We start from the raw sequence: 15,275 nt of genomic DNA, 5'->3' as shown, positions 1-15,275 counted from the left end.
TTACTTGTATGTTTATTTTTAGATGCTCCTGGGTAATGAGTTTTGTAGGTTTCTACTCAGTGAATAAAGAAAACTTTCCTGTGATTTTTATCTTTCAAACATGAAGGAACAGCTGTCTATATCTAGTTTTTCCATTCTTTGATAAATTAGTTCATGCTTAATATACTTACTCCTTTCATGGTTTTAGCAATTCTGATCATATGTCAATTCCAGCTGTGCTTTTCCAAACTATGCTTTTCCATACTAAATAGGGCCAATTCTTTGGCTTCTTTTATGTGAGAGTCTGTCTAGCTTATTTCATCAACTTATAAACCATATTCAATCATTGTTTTTCTTCGAGATGTGTGAAGATATCATATGTAAATCACTGTGTAAGATTCATCTGGAATACTTTAAGCCACACCTCATGTAGCCACACAAATTCTTTTACAGCTCCCTAGAGAGGCACGAGGGAATGGACCCCTGCACACACACACCCAGGTTCACAGTCACTGCTATAATGAGCCTTTGATATTAATGTGTGTTGTGTTCGTCAGGTGTATTAGGACAGAAAAAAGCACTGAGAATCAGTTACCTTTTTCAGTCAGAAAAACATGGAGCTGGGCAGATGTGGATTCCAGTCTTTGCTCTGCCACTCACAAGCTTACGTGACTTTAGGCAAATTACTTAATCTTTCTGAGGTTAATAGTCTTCATCTATAAAAATGAAAGACCTACTTTCTTGGCTTCTCTTGGTTGTTAAACGACATAAGGTATGTAAAATACATGGCATTTGGTAATTACTCAGTGTCAGTCTCTTCTATTTCTTCCCTGTTTTGTTATTAATGTCATGTAACCTATCATGAAAATGTGATTAATTCTTGTTCTAAATTAGCCATTTTATCTTATATATGGATTATTTCCATATAGTCACTTCATATTATTTTTAAAAAGTAAAGTTTTTGTCTTTCTTACTTTTCTTTAGGTACAAACTGCTTCATATTCTGGAATTTGATTCAGATCGTAGGAGAATGAGTGTAATTGTTCAGGCACCTTCAGGTAACCAATCTAAACTTTCATGAATTTTTATTTATGTAATATTAAGAGTTTGATAACTCTTTTTTTTTTTTTTTTTTTGTCTGTAGGTGAGAAGTTATTATTTGCTAAAGGAGCTGAGTCATCAATTCTCCCTAAATGTATAGGCGGAGAAATAGAAAAAACCAGAATTCATGTAGATGAATTTGCTTTGGTGAGTGCAAATTTCTATGATTTAAAAAACTCTAAAAGATATATTTATGAAAGATTTCAGACTTTATTTCTTATAACTTATCAAAAATTATGGAAATTCTGCAGTTGTGTTACACTGTATGTTGGCTCCACATTCCTTTTATGAAAACTGACTTTTAATGCTTTTAACGCAAGCTAAAATATATCTTCTCTTCAAACCTATTCTACAGTCAGGGCATTTCTGGTTGCAAAGTCTACTCAAACTACACTATTTTAAAAGAGTGTTTATTAAACAAACATAGGGGAATCCTAATGATGTGGAGAAACTGGAACCCTTATACACATATTGCTGGTAGAATTATAAATGGTACAGCCACGTTGAAAAATAATTTGGCTAAGTTCCTCAAAAGGTAAACATCGAGTTACTATGTGACACAGCAGTTCTACTCCTGGGTGTACACCCAAGACAGCTGAAAACATGTCCACAAAAAAACTTATACACGAATGTTCATAAGCAGCATTATTTCCAATAGCCACAAAAATGGAAAACCCAAATGTCCAACTAATGAGTGGATAGGCAAAATGTGGTATATCCATATAATGGAATATCGGTTGGCTGTTAAGAGGAATGAAGTACCGATGTATGCTACAACATGGATGAATCTTGAAAAGATTATGCTGAGTGAAAGAGGCCATAAAAAAGGCTATATATTAATAATACATTTATATGAAATATCCAGAATAGGCAAATTCACAGAGAAAGCTGATTACTGATTGCCAGGGGCTGGAGGAAGGAGAAAAAGGAGAGTACTCGTGGGAGCAATGAGATATTGTGGATTTAGATAGTGGTGATAATTGCACAACTCTGTGAATATGCGATAAAACACTGATTTGTACTATTTGAGAGGTGAATTTTATGGTATGTGAATTATATCTCTCTTATTTACAAAATTTAAAAATATAGGGGAATCTTATTAAAACAAAGAGCCATCATTCATGTAAATAACAAAATTATTTTGCAGTTCTCTCTCAGTCTTAGAAGTTCATGGTCTCTCATTTTTGCATTTCTGTAAATGTATACTCCACACTCACCTCTGCTCATCTGCCTTCTTTAACAGTTTATGATTTTTTTCCCATTATTTGTTTCCTAATTGTTTATGTTCCAGTTTATCCACCACATTGTAACATCTGTGAGAACAAAGACATGGTTCTGCCTTATCACCATTTTAATATTTAAAATAATGATGGCACATAGTTCGTGCTTAGTATTTGTTATAGAATGAATTCGTGTATTAATAACAGATGGTTCTTTATCACCTAAAAGAAGCACATTTATAGGTATGGGTCATTTATAAGTCAGGGAATGACAATGTTTAGAAATCTGCTAAATAGGGCTGGGCGCAGTGGCTCACGCCTATAATCCCAGCACTTTGGGAGGCCAAGGCCGGCAGATCACGAGGTCAGGAGATTGAGACCATCCTGGCTAACAGAGTGAAACCCCACCTGTAGTCCCAGCTACTTGGGAGGCTGAGGCAGGAGAATCGCTTGAACACAGGAGGCAGAAGTTGCAGTGAGCCAAGATCGCACCACTGCACTCCAGCCTGGGCAACAGAGCAAGACTCCGTCTCAAAAAAAAAAAGGGGAAATCTGCTAAATAGTGTCATATAGTATTTTTAAGTCTATGCTTTCCAGGTTGTTGTTAGAATATTTATTATGGGGCTCAGCACAGTGGCTCACGCCTGTAATCCCAGCACTTTGGGATGCTGAGGCAGTATCACTTGTGGCCAGGAGTTTGAGACCAGCCTGGGCAATGTAGCGAGACCCCATCTCTACAAAAAAATAAAACATAGCCAGGCATGGTGGCACGTGTCTATAGACCTAGCTACTCAGGAGGCTGAGGCAGCAGGATCACTTGAGCCCAAGAGTTCAAGGCTATAGTAAGCCAAGATCATACCACTGCACCCCAGCCTAAGCAGCAGAGCAAGACCCTGTCTCTAAAAATAAAAAAGAATATTTATTATTGGTTTTCTTGAGGAAAATGCATGTAACAAGAAAAGGAACTTTTATAAGTCTTTAGATTTAGATATCAATTTTCAGAGATGAATACTATAAGAAAACTTTGAGCCTGGTAGAACCAGATAATCAATTCTGATTCCAATTCACTGGTAAAGATATATTCCTTAAAATCATTTATTTGATAAATCTAAAAAGTATTTTTTATAATGGCCATTTTATTGACTTGTTTATTTGAAAGGCAAATTTTGTCATACAGTGAACCTTTAGGAGATTATGGTCTCCTTTGCTTTAGAAATTTTATGAAGTAGGTAAAAATGGAATTGTAAGTTAAAACAGGAAGGTAGAACCTGCAGCTGTCTCTCTCTCAACAGCCTTGAAGATATTAAGAACTTTCTGGCTTTCCATGTAACACAGTTTAAAAACCACTAATAGGATAGTCTTTATGATCTATTCTAGGCTCTAATATTCTACAATTCAGTGACCTTAATTATTTTCAGCAACTTTTTATTTTTTATTTTTTATTTTTTTGAGACAGAGTCTCACTCTTTCGCCCAGGCTGGAGTGCAGTGGTGCTCTCTCGGCTCACCTCCTGGGTTCGCGCCATTCTCCTGCCTCAGCCTCCTGAGTAGCTGGGACTACAGGCACCCACCACCATGCCCGGCTAATTTTTTGTATTTTTAGTAGAGATGGGGTTTCACCATGTTAGCCAGGATGGTCTCGATCTCCTGACCTCGTGATCCACCCACCTTGGCCTCCCAAAGTGCTGGCATTATAGGCGTGAGCCACTGTGCCTGGTCTATTTTGAGCAACTTTTTACAAAAACATCAGAAGTTGAAAGATGTATATGTGTCCCATGACTCAGATCAGTAGGGCTTTGTGACACTATTTATTTCCTGTCACTAGGTGATGGTACTTTTTAAATGATTTGTGGTTGACTTTTGGTACTTGGTCCTCAGTGTATTTTGATAGTGACTTCTTGATTTTCTGTTAGTTGTTTGTGTTCAATTTTTGTCTTTAATTTTTGTTTGTTTCAGAAAGGGCTAAGAACTCTGTGTATAGCATATAGAAAATTTACATCAAAAGAGTATGAGGAAATAGATAAACGCATATTTGAAGCCAGGACTGCCTTGCAGCAGCGGGAAGAGAAATTAGCAGATGTTTTTCAGTTCATAGAGAAAGACCTGATATTACTTGGAGCCACAGCAGTAGAAGACAGGTAAGTATCAGATAAGTAAACAATATTATTTTTCTCTCGTAAGAATTTTTGTAACCAAGTGTTCTAATATGTGGCATAAATTCTCTTTACTAACATCCTATGATAAATTAATATATTTAAGATCAAAATAGAGAACTAAATTCTTAATTTTTCCCAGTCAGTATGTACAATTTTTGTTCTAGCCAGATATCTGAAATAGATGAAAGAAACCAGCTCTCTATAGTTTTTTCTTATAGGCTTGAATCTTTAGAATACTCCTCAGTGTGTCATGCAAACACTTGAACCACCTGCTTAATTCTCCAGCCTTCCTTCCTACCACTGTCTCCTTCTGCTTTATGTTTCAACAATACCAAACTGTCTCTGCATGCCATCTGTAGCTAAAACTATTCTGTTTTGTGCCTGTGTTGGCCTTCTGCCTGGGTGATTCTTCCCTTCACCATCCCTCTGTGACTACCTATTCATAAAGTATAGCTTAGATATTAGGTCCACTCCAGTAAGACCTTTCCTGACACCTAAGAGGATTAAAAATTCTCTTCTTTGTGAAGTCTCATTGTAGGTAGTTCTGTTGTTGTCTTTGTGGCACTATATTTTAATTATTTGTTTAAAGACTTCTCCTCTGTTAACCTGTGAAATCCTTGAAGTCCATTTATTCTTTGTCATTGTTCCCAGCACCTATCTCAATGTCTGTTTCACAGTTTCTTAAATTTAGCTGAATTCTGAGATTGAATCCTGCAGATTAAGACTGTTGTTATGTTTACCTCCACCACCTAGACCTAAGGGTGTTTGCATATTTTTAAAATCTAGGTTTTCATTTACTTTTTGGTTGTCCTTACGAGATTTCTGAGACTCACCTAAAGTTAGCTAGACCTTTATTTTCTACAGTCTGATTTTTGAACTATATGAGTGGTTTGAGTTTTTTTTAATCAAAATAAAAAGAGAAAAATCTTCTTTTTTGAAATGTAAGACTTCCTAATAAAACAGGAGTTTATGAAGAGCACATAGTTTCATCCTATAAATAGCAACTTTGAAGATACATTCTTAATATATGAAATTGTAGATTTGAATTGGTTGATTTTGTGTTAACCAATCACCAATCTGTTTATTCATGTTTCTTAATGAGAGGAAATTCCAGTTATATTGCTATGTTATGTAATAACATGCATAGGTCAAGGAGTTTAGAATTATCCTTAAATATACTATGTAGTTTAACTTAAAATACAGTCATAAAAGTATTCTCTACTACTAATTTGTTTCTTTTCAGACTACAAGATAAAGTTCGAGAAACTATTGAAGCATTGAGAATGGCTGGTATCAAAGTATGGGTACTTACTGGAGATAAACATGAAACAGCTGTTAGTGTGAGTTTATCATGTGGCCATTTTCATAGAACCATGAACATCCTTGAACTTATAAACCAGAAATCAGACAGCGAATGTGCTGAACAGTTGAGGCAGCTTGCCAGAAGGTAAGAATATAGGTAACTGTATCGTACCTTTCAGGGGTTAGCAAACTGTGGTTCCCTGGGCCCGATGATATAGCCCACTGTCTCTGCCTGTTTTTTACAGCCTGTCAGCTAAAAGTAGTTTTTACATTTTTTGATAGTTGAATAGAAATCCAAAGAATAATAATATTTCATGAAGTGAAAAGTATATGAAATTCAAATTCCAGTGTCTATAAAGTTTGATTGGAACACACTTTCATTTGTTTACATATTATCAACGAGTGCTTTTACATTACAGCACCAGAACTGAGTAGTTGCAGCAGAGACTTTACAAAATACTTTTCTTCAACTTCACACTGCTGTTTGATACGCTGCAAATCACAGTGAGATACATATAATGTGATAGTGTTTGGAGTACCATGCATAGCACCATATCGTGACATTTTACCATTTTTTATTGTCAGTATATGGCCATCATGTCAAAACAAGAAAAGAAAAGTGGACTTTTAACATTACACTTTTTTAAAAAATCACTGTGGATAGGGGATTATTTTATTTTTGAATTAGATGGCAAAGCATTATTTATTATGCATTGATATGTTAGCTGTGCTACCTGTTTGAAAAGACATTTTCAAAGATGAATTATAAATCTCATTACATGCAGTTCTATCGTATTGAAATGCAAAAATCTCGTTACAGATAGGCATTAACAGATGAACATTTGCAATGTTAACTTTGAACCCCAGTTAAACAAAATATTATCCCTTGCCCAAAAGAAATATTTTCATTCTTCTCATTAGTAAACCTCTCTTATTTAAAAAATTATACTCAATGATCGCTACATCCTTAACTTAGTGAAAATTTTGTTGAGATTTTTTTCCTCTCATTTGATAACTACCTATATCCTCAATTTTGCCTCTTGGCCCACAAAACCTAAAATTGAGATATTTACTCTCTGGCCCATAACAGGAAACATTTGCCAACCCCTGATCTAGTTTACATGACCAAACTGGGAAATTAAGCTACATTTTACTGTTCAAGATTATTTCATAAGAATTTATACTCTAAATTCTGTCTTTTTTGTAAATCCATGCTTTATGGGCATATCAAAGTTTTGCCGCATATGGGGGCAAATGATGCCCCATTGAACACAGTCTAATTTTTCACAGTAAACTAGGGAGGGCTTCATTCGAGTCTCAGGGCTGCTTGCATGTAAGCGTGTTAGGTCTCCTGCGGGTTTCTGTTGTTTGCTGTCTTGTGATACTAATCCAGAAAAATAAACACAGACAATACCGTAGTTGTTAATATACATTCAGTGTTTTATATTTCTATTTTTTATGCAGGCATTTATGTGATACCAAAGTCTGGATTTCATCTTTTTAAAACCTATTTAAGAGACATTTTTAAAAGACCATACAGGGTTATTTTGTTGTTGTTGTTTGTTTGTTTGTTCGTTTGTTTTCTGAGACAGAGTTTCACTCTTGTTGCCCAAGCTGGAGTGCAGTGGCGCACTGGGTTCACCACAACCTCCGCCTTCAGGGTTCAAGTGATTCTCCTGCCTCAGCCTCCTGAGTAGCTGGGATTACAGGCATGCATCACCATGCCTGGCTAATTTTCTATTTTTAGTAGAGACGGAGTTTCTCCGTGTTGGTCAGGCTGGTCTCGAACACCCGACCTCAGGTGATCTGCCTGCCTCAGTCTCCCAGAGTGCTAGAATTATAGGTTATATTATATACAGGCCGCACCCGGCCTGTATAGGGCCTATTTAAAATATCTCTTAAATAGGGTCACACTGGATCTTTGAGTGCAAAAAGACAATTGATTTAGCTAATTATACTACAATTGGGGGACAATGTCAACAACATTGTGGCTCTTTAAACATTTAAATACTGCAATATCATGAACTCCCTAAAACACAGAAATTAATTGCTTAGAATCATTTACTTTATATATGCCTTTTTAAATACTTTTTCTGGCTGAGCACGGTGGCTCGTGCCTGTAATCCTAATACCCTGGGAGGCTGAGGTGGATCGCTTGAGCCCAGGAGTTTGAGATCAGCCTGGTCAATATAACAAGACCCTGTCCCCACAAAAAATTTAAAAATTATCCAGGTGTGTGGCGTGTACCTGTAGTCCCAGTTACTCTGGAAGCTGAGGCAAGAGGATCACTTGAGTCTAGAAGTTCAAGGCTACAGTGAACCGTGCTCTCACCTAAAAAATAAAAATTATTTTTAAAAAATTTTTCTGATTATAAAAATAATAAATATCTACTTTAAAAATGCTGAAAATTGTAAAGCTTATGCAGTGGTTAGTAACATAATAAAGTCATCAGAAGATTATTATTTGTAATTTAGGCTATTTAAGTCTTCTGTGTATAGGTGGTTTTAACGAATATGCTAATCATTAGTATTTGTTTTCTTTTTTGTACAAAAGCTGTATTATAAAATGAAGACTATACTCTTAAAGTGAATTTTAGGCTTGCCATCTTAGTCTGTTTGTGCTGCTGTAACAAAATACCTGAGACTAGGTAATTTATAAAGAACAGAAATTTATTTCTCACAATTCTGGAGGCTGGGAAGTTGAAGATCAAGGCACCAGCAAGTTGTATAGTGAGGGCTGCTCCCTGTTCCAAAATAGCGCCTTATTGCTGCATCCTTCTGAAGGGAGGATTGCTGTGTCCCCACATGGTGGAAGGGATGAAGGGCAAGAGAGGGCAAATCTCTGAAACCTCTTTTATCAGGGCATTAATCCCTTCATGAAGGCAAAGCCACTATGAGTTAATCACTTCCCGAAAGGCCCCGCTTCATAACAATGGGGGTTAACTCTCCGCGTTAATTTTGGAAGGGATACGACATTCAAACCATAGCACTTGCTATCTGAAGTTTATGTTATATTTTAAAGATACCTTTTGATGGAATACATTTTATGAGATAACCATAAAAGTCAATAGACCTATTCATTCAGACTTTCAGGAAGTATGTATTCTAAAAATCTTGATAAAAATCTTCTGTCGCACAAAGAATTTCGTACCTTTGAAAACTTTAGTATATATTTCCATTCTTTCACAAAGATATATTGTCACCTGTCTAGGCATTTGGAACAGAGACATAAGGTGTGTTGTTTACGCCCTGGATACTTACAGTGTGTGGGGAAAACAGAAAAGTAAATACACTGTCATAGTCCTATCCCTACAGAACTGTATCTGAGGCAAGAACAGAAGCTCTGGGAGGACAGAGGAGAGAAGCCTAGCCTAGACTAGGGGTACCAGGGAGAGCTCTGAACAACCGATGACTGTGTTGCCTCCTGTGGGGCCAAATGTTCACTGGACAGAGAGTGACACAAAGAAGCAAAGGGGAGGCTGGACACAGTGGCTCATAATCCTGATTTACAGGCACAGTGGCCAATAATCCCAGCACTTTGGGAGGCCAAGCCAGGCAGATCACTTGAGTCTAGAAGTTCAAGACCAGCCTGGGCAACATAGTGAAACCCCATCTCTACAAACAGTACAGAAATTAGACGTGTGTGGTGACACATACTTGTAGTCCCAGCTTCTTGGGAGGCTGAGGTGGGAGAATGGATTGAATCAGGGAGGTTAAGGCTATAGTGAGTTTTGATCACACCACTGCGCTCCGACCTGGGTGACTGAGTTGCTGTGTCAGAAAAAGAAAGGCAGCAAAGGGGGCAGTGCATGCAGATTCCCAGAGCTGAGAGAGAGGAGGGCATACTCAAGGAAATAATTAGAAAGTATGGCCAGGGAGTGGTATAGATGGGACAGGGTATGAAGAGTAGTGATGCATGAGGGCTACAGAGATGAGTAAATGCTACCTATGTGCCAGAGATGTAGGTGCTTTTCCATATTTCTTAAATATTACTCCATGGATTGTAAGATCATAATGTGATTCATGAAGCCTGTCCAGAGGAAAACCTAATTGCATGTGCCTTGGGAACTTTTCCTAGGAAAACTAATCTCTGTCCCACTCTTGACTGCTAGCATTTCTGAGGACTGTTGCTCAGGTAGTGCTTTGGACAGGCTGAAGACATTGGAGGCAGCACAAGTTGCCAAATAAAGTTTGGCCAATAGGGAAGAAAAGTAGTCTATATAGGTGTTGATTTCAGATATTGGAGAATTAGTAATAATGAGAAAAATACATTTTATAAAACTTTATGGTGTAAAGTGAATTGCTTTATAGCTATAGTACAACACAACAGTGATTAGGCATACTATGAAAGACATTGCTTTAACTTATGAAAGTTTCTTATTATAAGACAAATCTATCAATGTATGTTTAGCTTTTATACCTTGTGCTCATTTAATAGTCTTCTCACTTCTTATTTTTAATTGGAGGGATAGTTCTCAGCAGAGTCTGCTATTCTGTGAACCTTTGGTGCTTTTCTGTGGTGTATATAGCACAGTGCTGCACTGAGTACTGGTTTTCAACAACATAAAGGAGCTTACATCAAAATGTAAATCTGCGTATACTTCCTTCATCAAGAAAGTGTTATTACCAAAGAATTGCAGGGGGAAGCAGTTTAATAAAATAGTGTGCTTAGTGATTTTGTTGATTTACATTCTGGTGTAGGCTCCTTATCTCTTCCTGGCAACAAATAGTTTGCCCACCTTCCAGCAGTGAGACTGTACTTGAAGTAGCATATGCCCACATGTGAGGTGTTATCCTCTTCTACCACAGTAATATCTGGCATTACAATCCATCATCGGTTTCCTATTGCAAGACAGTACTCTTCCTTCATTCTTTTCTTTGCTTGTTATGCGTGTGGTGAATCTTGCTCATGGGTTTTCCTGAACATCCTTGATTTCATATAGTTTTTTAAATTTTAATTAGGATTTGCTGAATGTTAAAACAATGTTTTGATTTTTGTAAGACTTTTCATACAATTTGGGAGAATATCCTCAGATTATGTATTACAATTCACATTTTAGAAAATATAATTACTGTACCTATATCAGTTCGTTGTAAAATTGAATATTAGGCAGGGCACAGTGGCTCACACGTGTAATCCCAGCACTTTGAGAGGCTGAGACAGGCGGATCGCTTGAGGTCAGGAGTTTGAGACCAGCCTGGGCAACATGGTGAAACCTCATCTCTACTAAAATAACAAAATTTAGCCAATCATGGTGGTTCATGCATATAGTCCCAGATAGGAAGCTGAAGTGAGAGAATCACTTAAGCCCAGGAGCTCAGGGCTGCGGTTAGCTGCTATACTCCAGCCTGGGTGACAGAGCAAGACCCTGTTTCAAAAAAAAAGAAAAATTGAATATTATCTGTTTTACTCATTAGTGACTCAATTCTGCTTAATTTTAAACTTAAGATAATAAAACAGTTTGTTTCCTGACATAACAGTCTTATAACAGTAAAGGCTGTGGGTAAAAGATCCATCTTTCAGTAAGAATGTGTTGTTCTATATGAGTGTAAATAATACGGCTTCAAAGTATCTTACAGAGAATATAATTTTTTCTCTTTTAGAATTACAGAGGATCATGTGATTCAGCATGGGCTGGTAGTGGATGGGACCAGCCTATCTCTTGCACTCAGGGAGCATGAAAAATTATTTATGGAAGTTTGCAGAAATTGTTCAGCTGTATTATGCTGTCGTATGGCTCCACTGCAGAAAGCAAAAGTATGTATATGTGTTATAAAAAGTCCCTTAAAGCTATTTAGATATAAACATATTATTTAAAGTTAATGCCTTACATAGTTCCGTTTGGTGGTGTGCAATATATAAATTTTGCCAAGAGTCAGTCACATATTGTAAATTTCAACCATGCACATCAGACTTCTAGAATTCTTAGAGTGAGTTTCAACTATTCATAGTGACCCAGAAAACCTGTGATGAGTAGCAGTTTGTGATCTTGCAGAAATTAAACTGTGATAACTAATGTTTCCCAAGTTAGCTACTTAGCAAGTGAAGGAGGCTAGGAGACATCAGTTACTTGCACCTTTAGATGGTTCTGTTGATCTCCGTTTATTCTTGCATTCTCATGAAGTGATAATTCTCTGTTACTTTTGGCCGTAAAGTGATAAATAGAGCTTTAGTGTAAAAAGTTGAAAAGCCAATTAACTTGTAATATAAAGCTTATATATAGGAAATATTTAAATTTTAACTACCTATGTGATTCAAGTGAAAGCCTATATAAACATTTTTTATAATTCTAAATTTGGAATTTGTGGTCTTACACTATTTTTCACAAATATCCTTTGCAATGCACATCTGAATACTGATTATTTCCCATATAGGTCTAATAAATTAGACATCCAATTTTTTGGGCTTCACAGAATTTTGTTACAGTACCGATATTATGACAATTCATGTACCCCAGTCTGTGGAGACTAAAACTGGAGACCAAACAGAGCAAATACCCAGGTTCTTTATAAAAGTACATTTAAGAATGCCAAAGAAACATTTCTTTTGAGTTCATTGAATTTAATCTTGATTGATTTTTTAAAATTCTTAAAATTGTATTGCAAGAGGAAACAATTGTCCTTTCATATCAAATGAAAAAATAATTTCTTAAAAACATTTGCCTAACAGTTCAATTAAGTGCAGTCTTTTTTTACACTATTATTAAGCCTTCTAAATATTTAAGCTATATTTAAAAGATTCTTGTTTCTCATCATAAAATCCAAAGATAATTCTGTTTTTGTTATAACATTTCTGAAAGACATTTCTAAAATCTTAGTGGAGACGCCCTCAAAAAAATGAACCTCAGTGCATATTATTGTCTAATAGAAAATTAAATATTTATTTCATTAGTGTTCTTACTAGAGTCATTTCAGATAAATGATTATATAAATGCAAGAAAATTGAAATTGTGTCATAAATAACTAATTCATTATGTCTTTCAGGTAATAAGACTAATAAAAATATCACCTGAGAAACCTATAACATTGGCTGTTGGTGATGGTGCTAATGACGTAAGCATGATACAAGAAGCCCATGTTGGCATAGGTGATTGATTTTTCCTGAAAAGTTTTTCCTGAATTTTTAAAGTTGGTGGTATTACTTGGTGGTTTTGAATTTTCTTTTTGTAGATTAAAGTGCGGTATCAAATTTGTGAATGAAAACTAAATGCAACATGGTAATAATATAGCACAGTGTGCCCCATCAGAAACTTACTATAATTAAGCCCACTGGTTAGTATATTTTCATTCCAAATTTTAGTTTCAGATTTTAAAGGAAATAAATACCACATTAGTGAATTTTATCTTTGCCAATTCTTTTTCATAATAAAAGTAGCTTTATTTTTACATGCCATTTTGTACCTTTTAAAGTACTTTCACATGTTATTTTATCCTTTTTAAATTCTAAATTTGTGATTTACATAGTTGCACTTATAGTTCTTGTTTTAGAATCTTACTGTTAACTCCGTTTATTTGTGAATCTAAAGATCCTACAGTCCTTTTTAAAGATAATTATAAAGACAGGAAATTGCACCAAACTGCAATAAAAATATAAAATCTCAAGTAGTTTTCTCATTTTAATAACCTTTATCCTTATTCTTTTCTATTTTTGCCTAAAACTTTTATTAGATTCAGACTGCTAGTATCATTTCATTATATTTAATGTATTAATCCTTTCCTTTTTAGCCATAGAATCTTATTGTAGAAATACAGAGCAAAATGAAAAGTATGGGCATGGTATTTTTTATGAAAGGATAAAATTTGAGAGTTAAGCTAATTCCTGTTCTGGAATAGTCTCTATAATGTGCTGAATGGGTAGTTATCAGGTCTGATATTTTCTGTGTGCCTCTCAAATCAACTCCTTCCTCTTTCAGATAATTAACTCTTCATTTTGAAAACTTAATTGTCCTTCTAGTTTGTATACCGTTATTTTCTGTAAAGGTTCATAGCAATTTGATGATAACTTCCTATACCATACATTTAAAGCCATAAAAAAACTACAGTATTTATAACAGTTTGATTCTGTAATGATAACAGGCACACCAGTGACTAGAATACATTCAAGCATCTGGAAGTTTAGAATATAACAAAGGAGATATTTCATATAAGTAGGAAACCAAATTATTTAGTAAAAAAATAAATGGATAAAACTGATTAGTGATTGGAAAAAAAAGAAAAGTTGAGTCTCTTTCTATTACTTATAACAAAACAAATTCAAGATGGATTAGGATTTAAATCACTTACAAAGACCCTAAAAAGTAATAGAAGAAAATTTAATGAATAATTCTGTTATTTGAGGTGTGGAAGAATCTTTTGAGGACAGCACCAAAGCAAGGAACTATAGTTAACTATAGGGAAAAGATCATGCAGAGGTAAAAGCTCCCAAAACAAATTTTAAAAACAAAGGACAAACTAGTAAAGAATATTTGTAAAATAGATGACAAAGTTTTAATAATCCTGGTCTACAAAGTATTAACAAATTAATGAGAATAAGAAAAACATTCCAGTAGAAATAATGCGGAAGGATGTGAGCAATCAATTGTCACAAAAGGAGAAATCTAAAAAGAATACTAAATGTATGAAAAAAAAGTTTAGTCTCTCTAACATTCCGAGGAATGGAAGTTAAAATTTCCTATCAGATTGACATCCATTATAAACATTGATAAACCTGAAGTTGGTAAAGGTATAGATTAACAAACGGTCTTATACAATGTTAGTGGGAACATAAATTGGTAAGCCCTGAATTATTATTCAAAACAAAATTTTAAATGTATGCCTATTGACATTGCAATTATGCATGCAGGAATTTCTTGTAGGAAAAAAAATTGAGCATGTTCATAAAGATATACATTACAAGTATACATTTTAAGCAGTGTCCGTAGTCTGTTAAGCAACAAAAACAAGTTGTAAAACAATCCTTTTTTTTTTTTTTTTTTTTTTTTGGTATAGAGCTTCGCTCTTATTTCCCAAGCTGGAGTGCAATAGCCCTATCTTGGCTCATGGCACCTCCATCTCCTGGATTCAAGCGATTCTCTGGCCTCAGCCTCCTAAGTAGCTGGGATTACAGGTGCCCACCACCATGCCCAACTAATTTTTGTATTTTTGTAGAGATGGGGTTTCACCATTTTGGCCAGTCTTGTCTTGAACTCCTGACCTCAGGTGATCCACCTGCCTTGGCCTCCCAAAGTGCTGGGATCCTACAGACTTGAGCCACCGCACCCAGCCTGAGCCACATTTTATTGTATGTATGAAATACATACACACACAGACATGAAATAAGCAGAAAGAAAATTTCTAAAAGAATGCAGACTAAAAACGGGTTTTCTCTAGGGATTATGAATACAGTTTTGTTTTTTTTTTCGTTGCTTATACATTTTGGAACACTTTCATCCTTTTGTGACAAAAGTTTTAGTTTTGAAAAATAGTTTTTAAAAGTTGCTTCTAGATTGAAAAATACAAACTTGGCAATGACTCTTCTTC

At 35.4% G+C, this 15,275-nt stretch overlaps 1 protein-coding gene across 3 annotated transcripts in view; it reads left to right on the top strand.

Moving 5' to 3' along the window:
- ATP11B (ATPase phospholipid transporting 11B (putative)) overlaps positions 1-15,275 on the top strand; it is a 105,240-nt gene that overhangs the window by 47,484 nt on the left and 42,481 nt on the right. For all 3 annotated transcript variants that reach the window (XM_031663543.1, XM_031663545.1, XM_031663544.1), the window contains 6 exons: positions 964-1,037; positions 1,124-1,227; positions 4,256-4,437; positions 5,699-5,902; positions 11,361-11,514; positions 12,741-12,843. In XM_031663543.1, the coding sequence (XP_031519403.1) occupies positions 964-1,037; positions 1,124-1,227; positions 4,256-4,437; positions 5,699-5,902; positions 11,361-11,514; positions 12,741-12,843 (821 nt within the window). The remainder of the gene's footprint in view (positions 1-963; positions 1,038-1,123; positions 1,228-4,255; positions 4,438-5,698; positions 5,903-11,360; positions 11,515-12,740; positions 12,844-15,275) is intronic.

Source organism: Papio anubis, chromosome 2, assembly GCF_008728515.1.
Source record: "Papio anubis isolate 15944 chromosome 2, Panubis1.0, whole genome shotgun sequence".
NCBI lineage: Eukaryota > Metazoa > Chordata > Mammalia > Primates > Cercopithecidae > Papio > Papio anubis.
The sequence above is the reverse complement of the archived record's forward strand: the minus strand, read 5'-3'. Positions and strand labels throughout refer to the sequence as shown.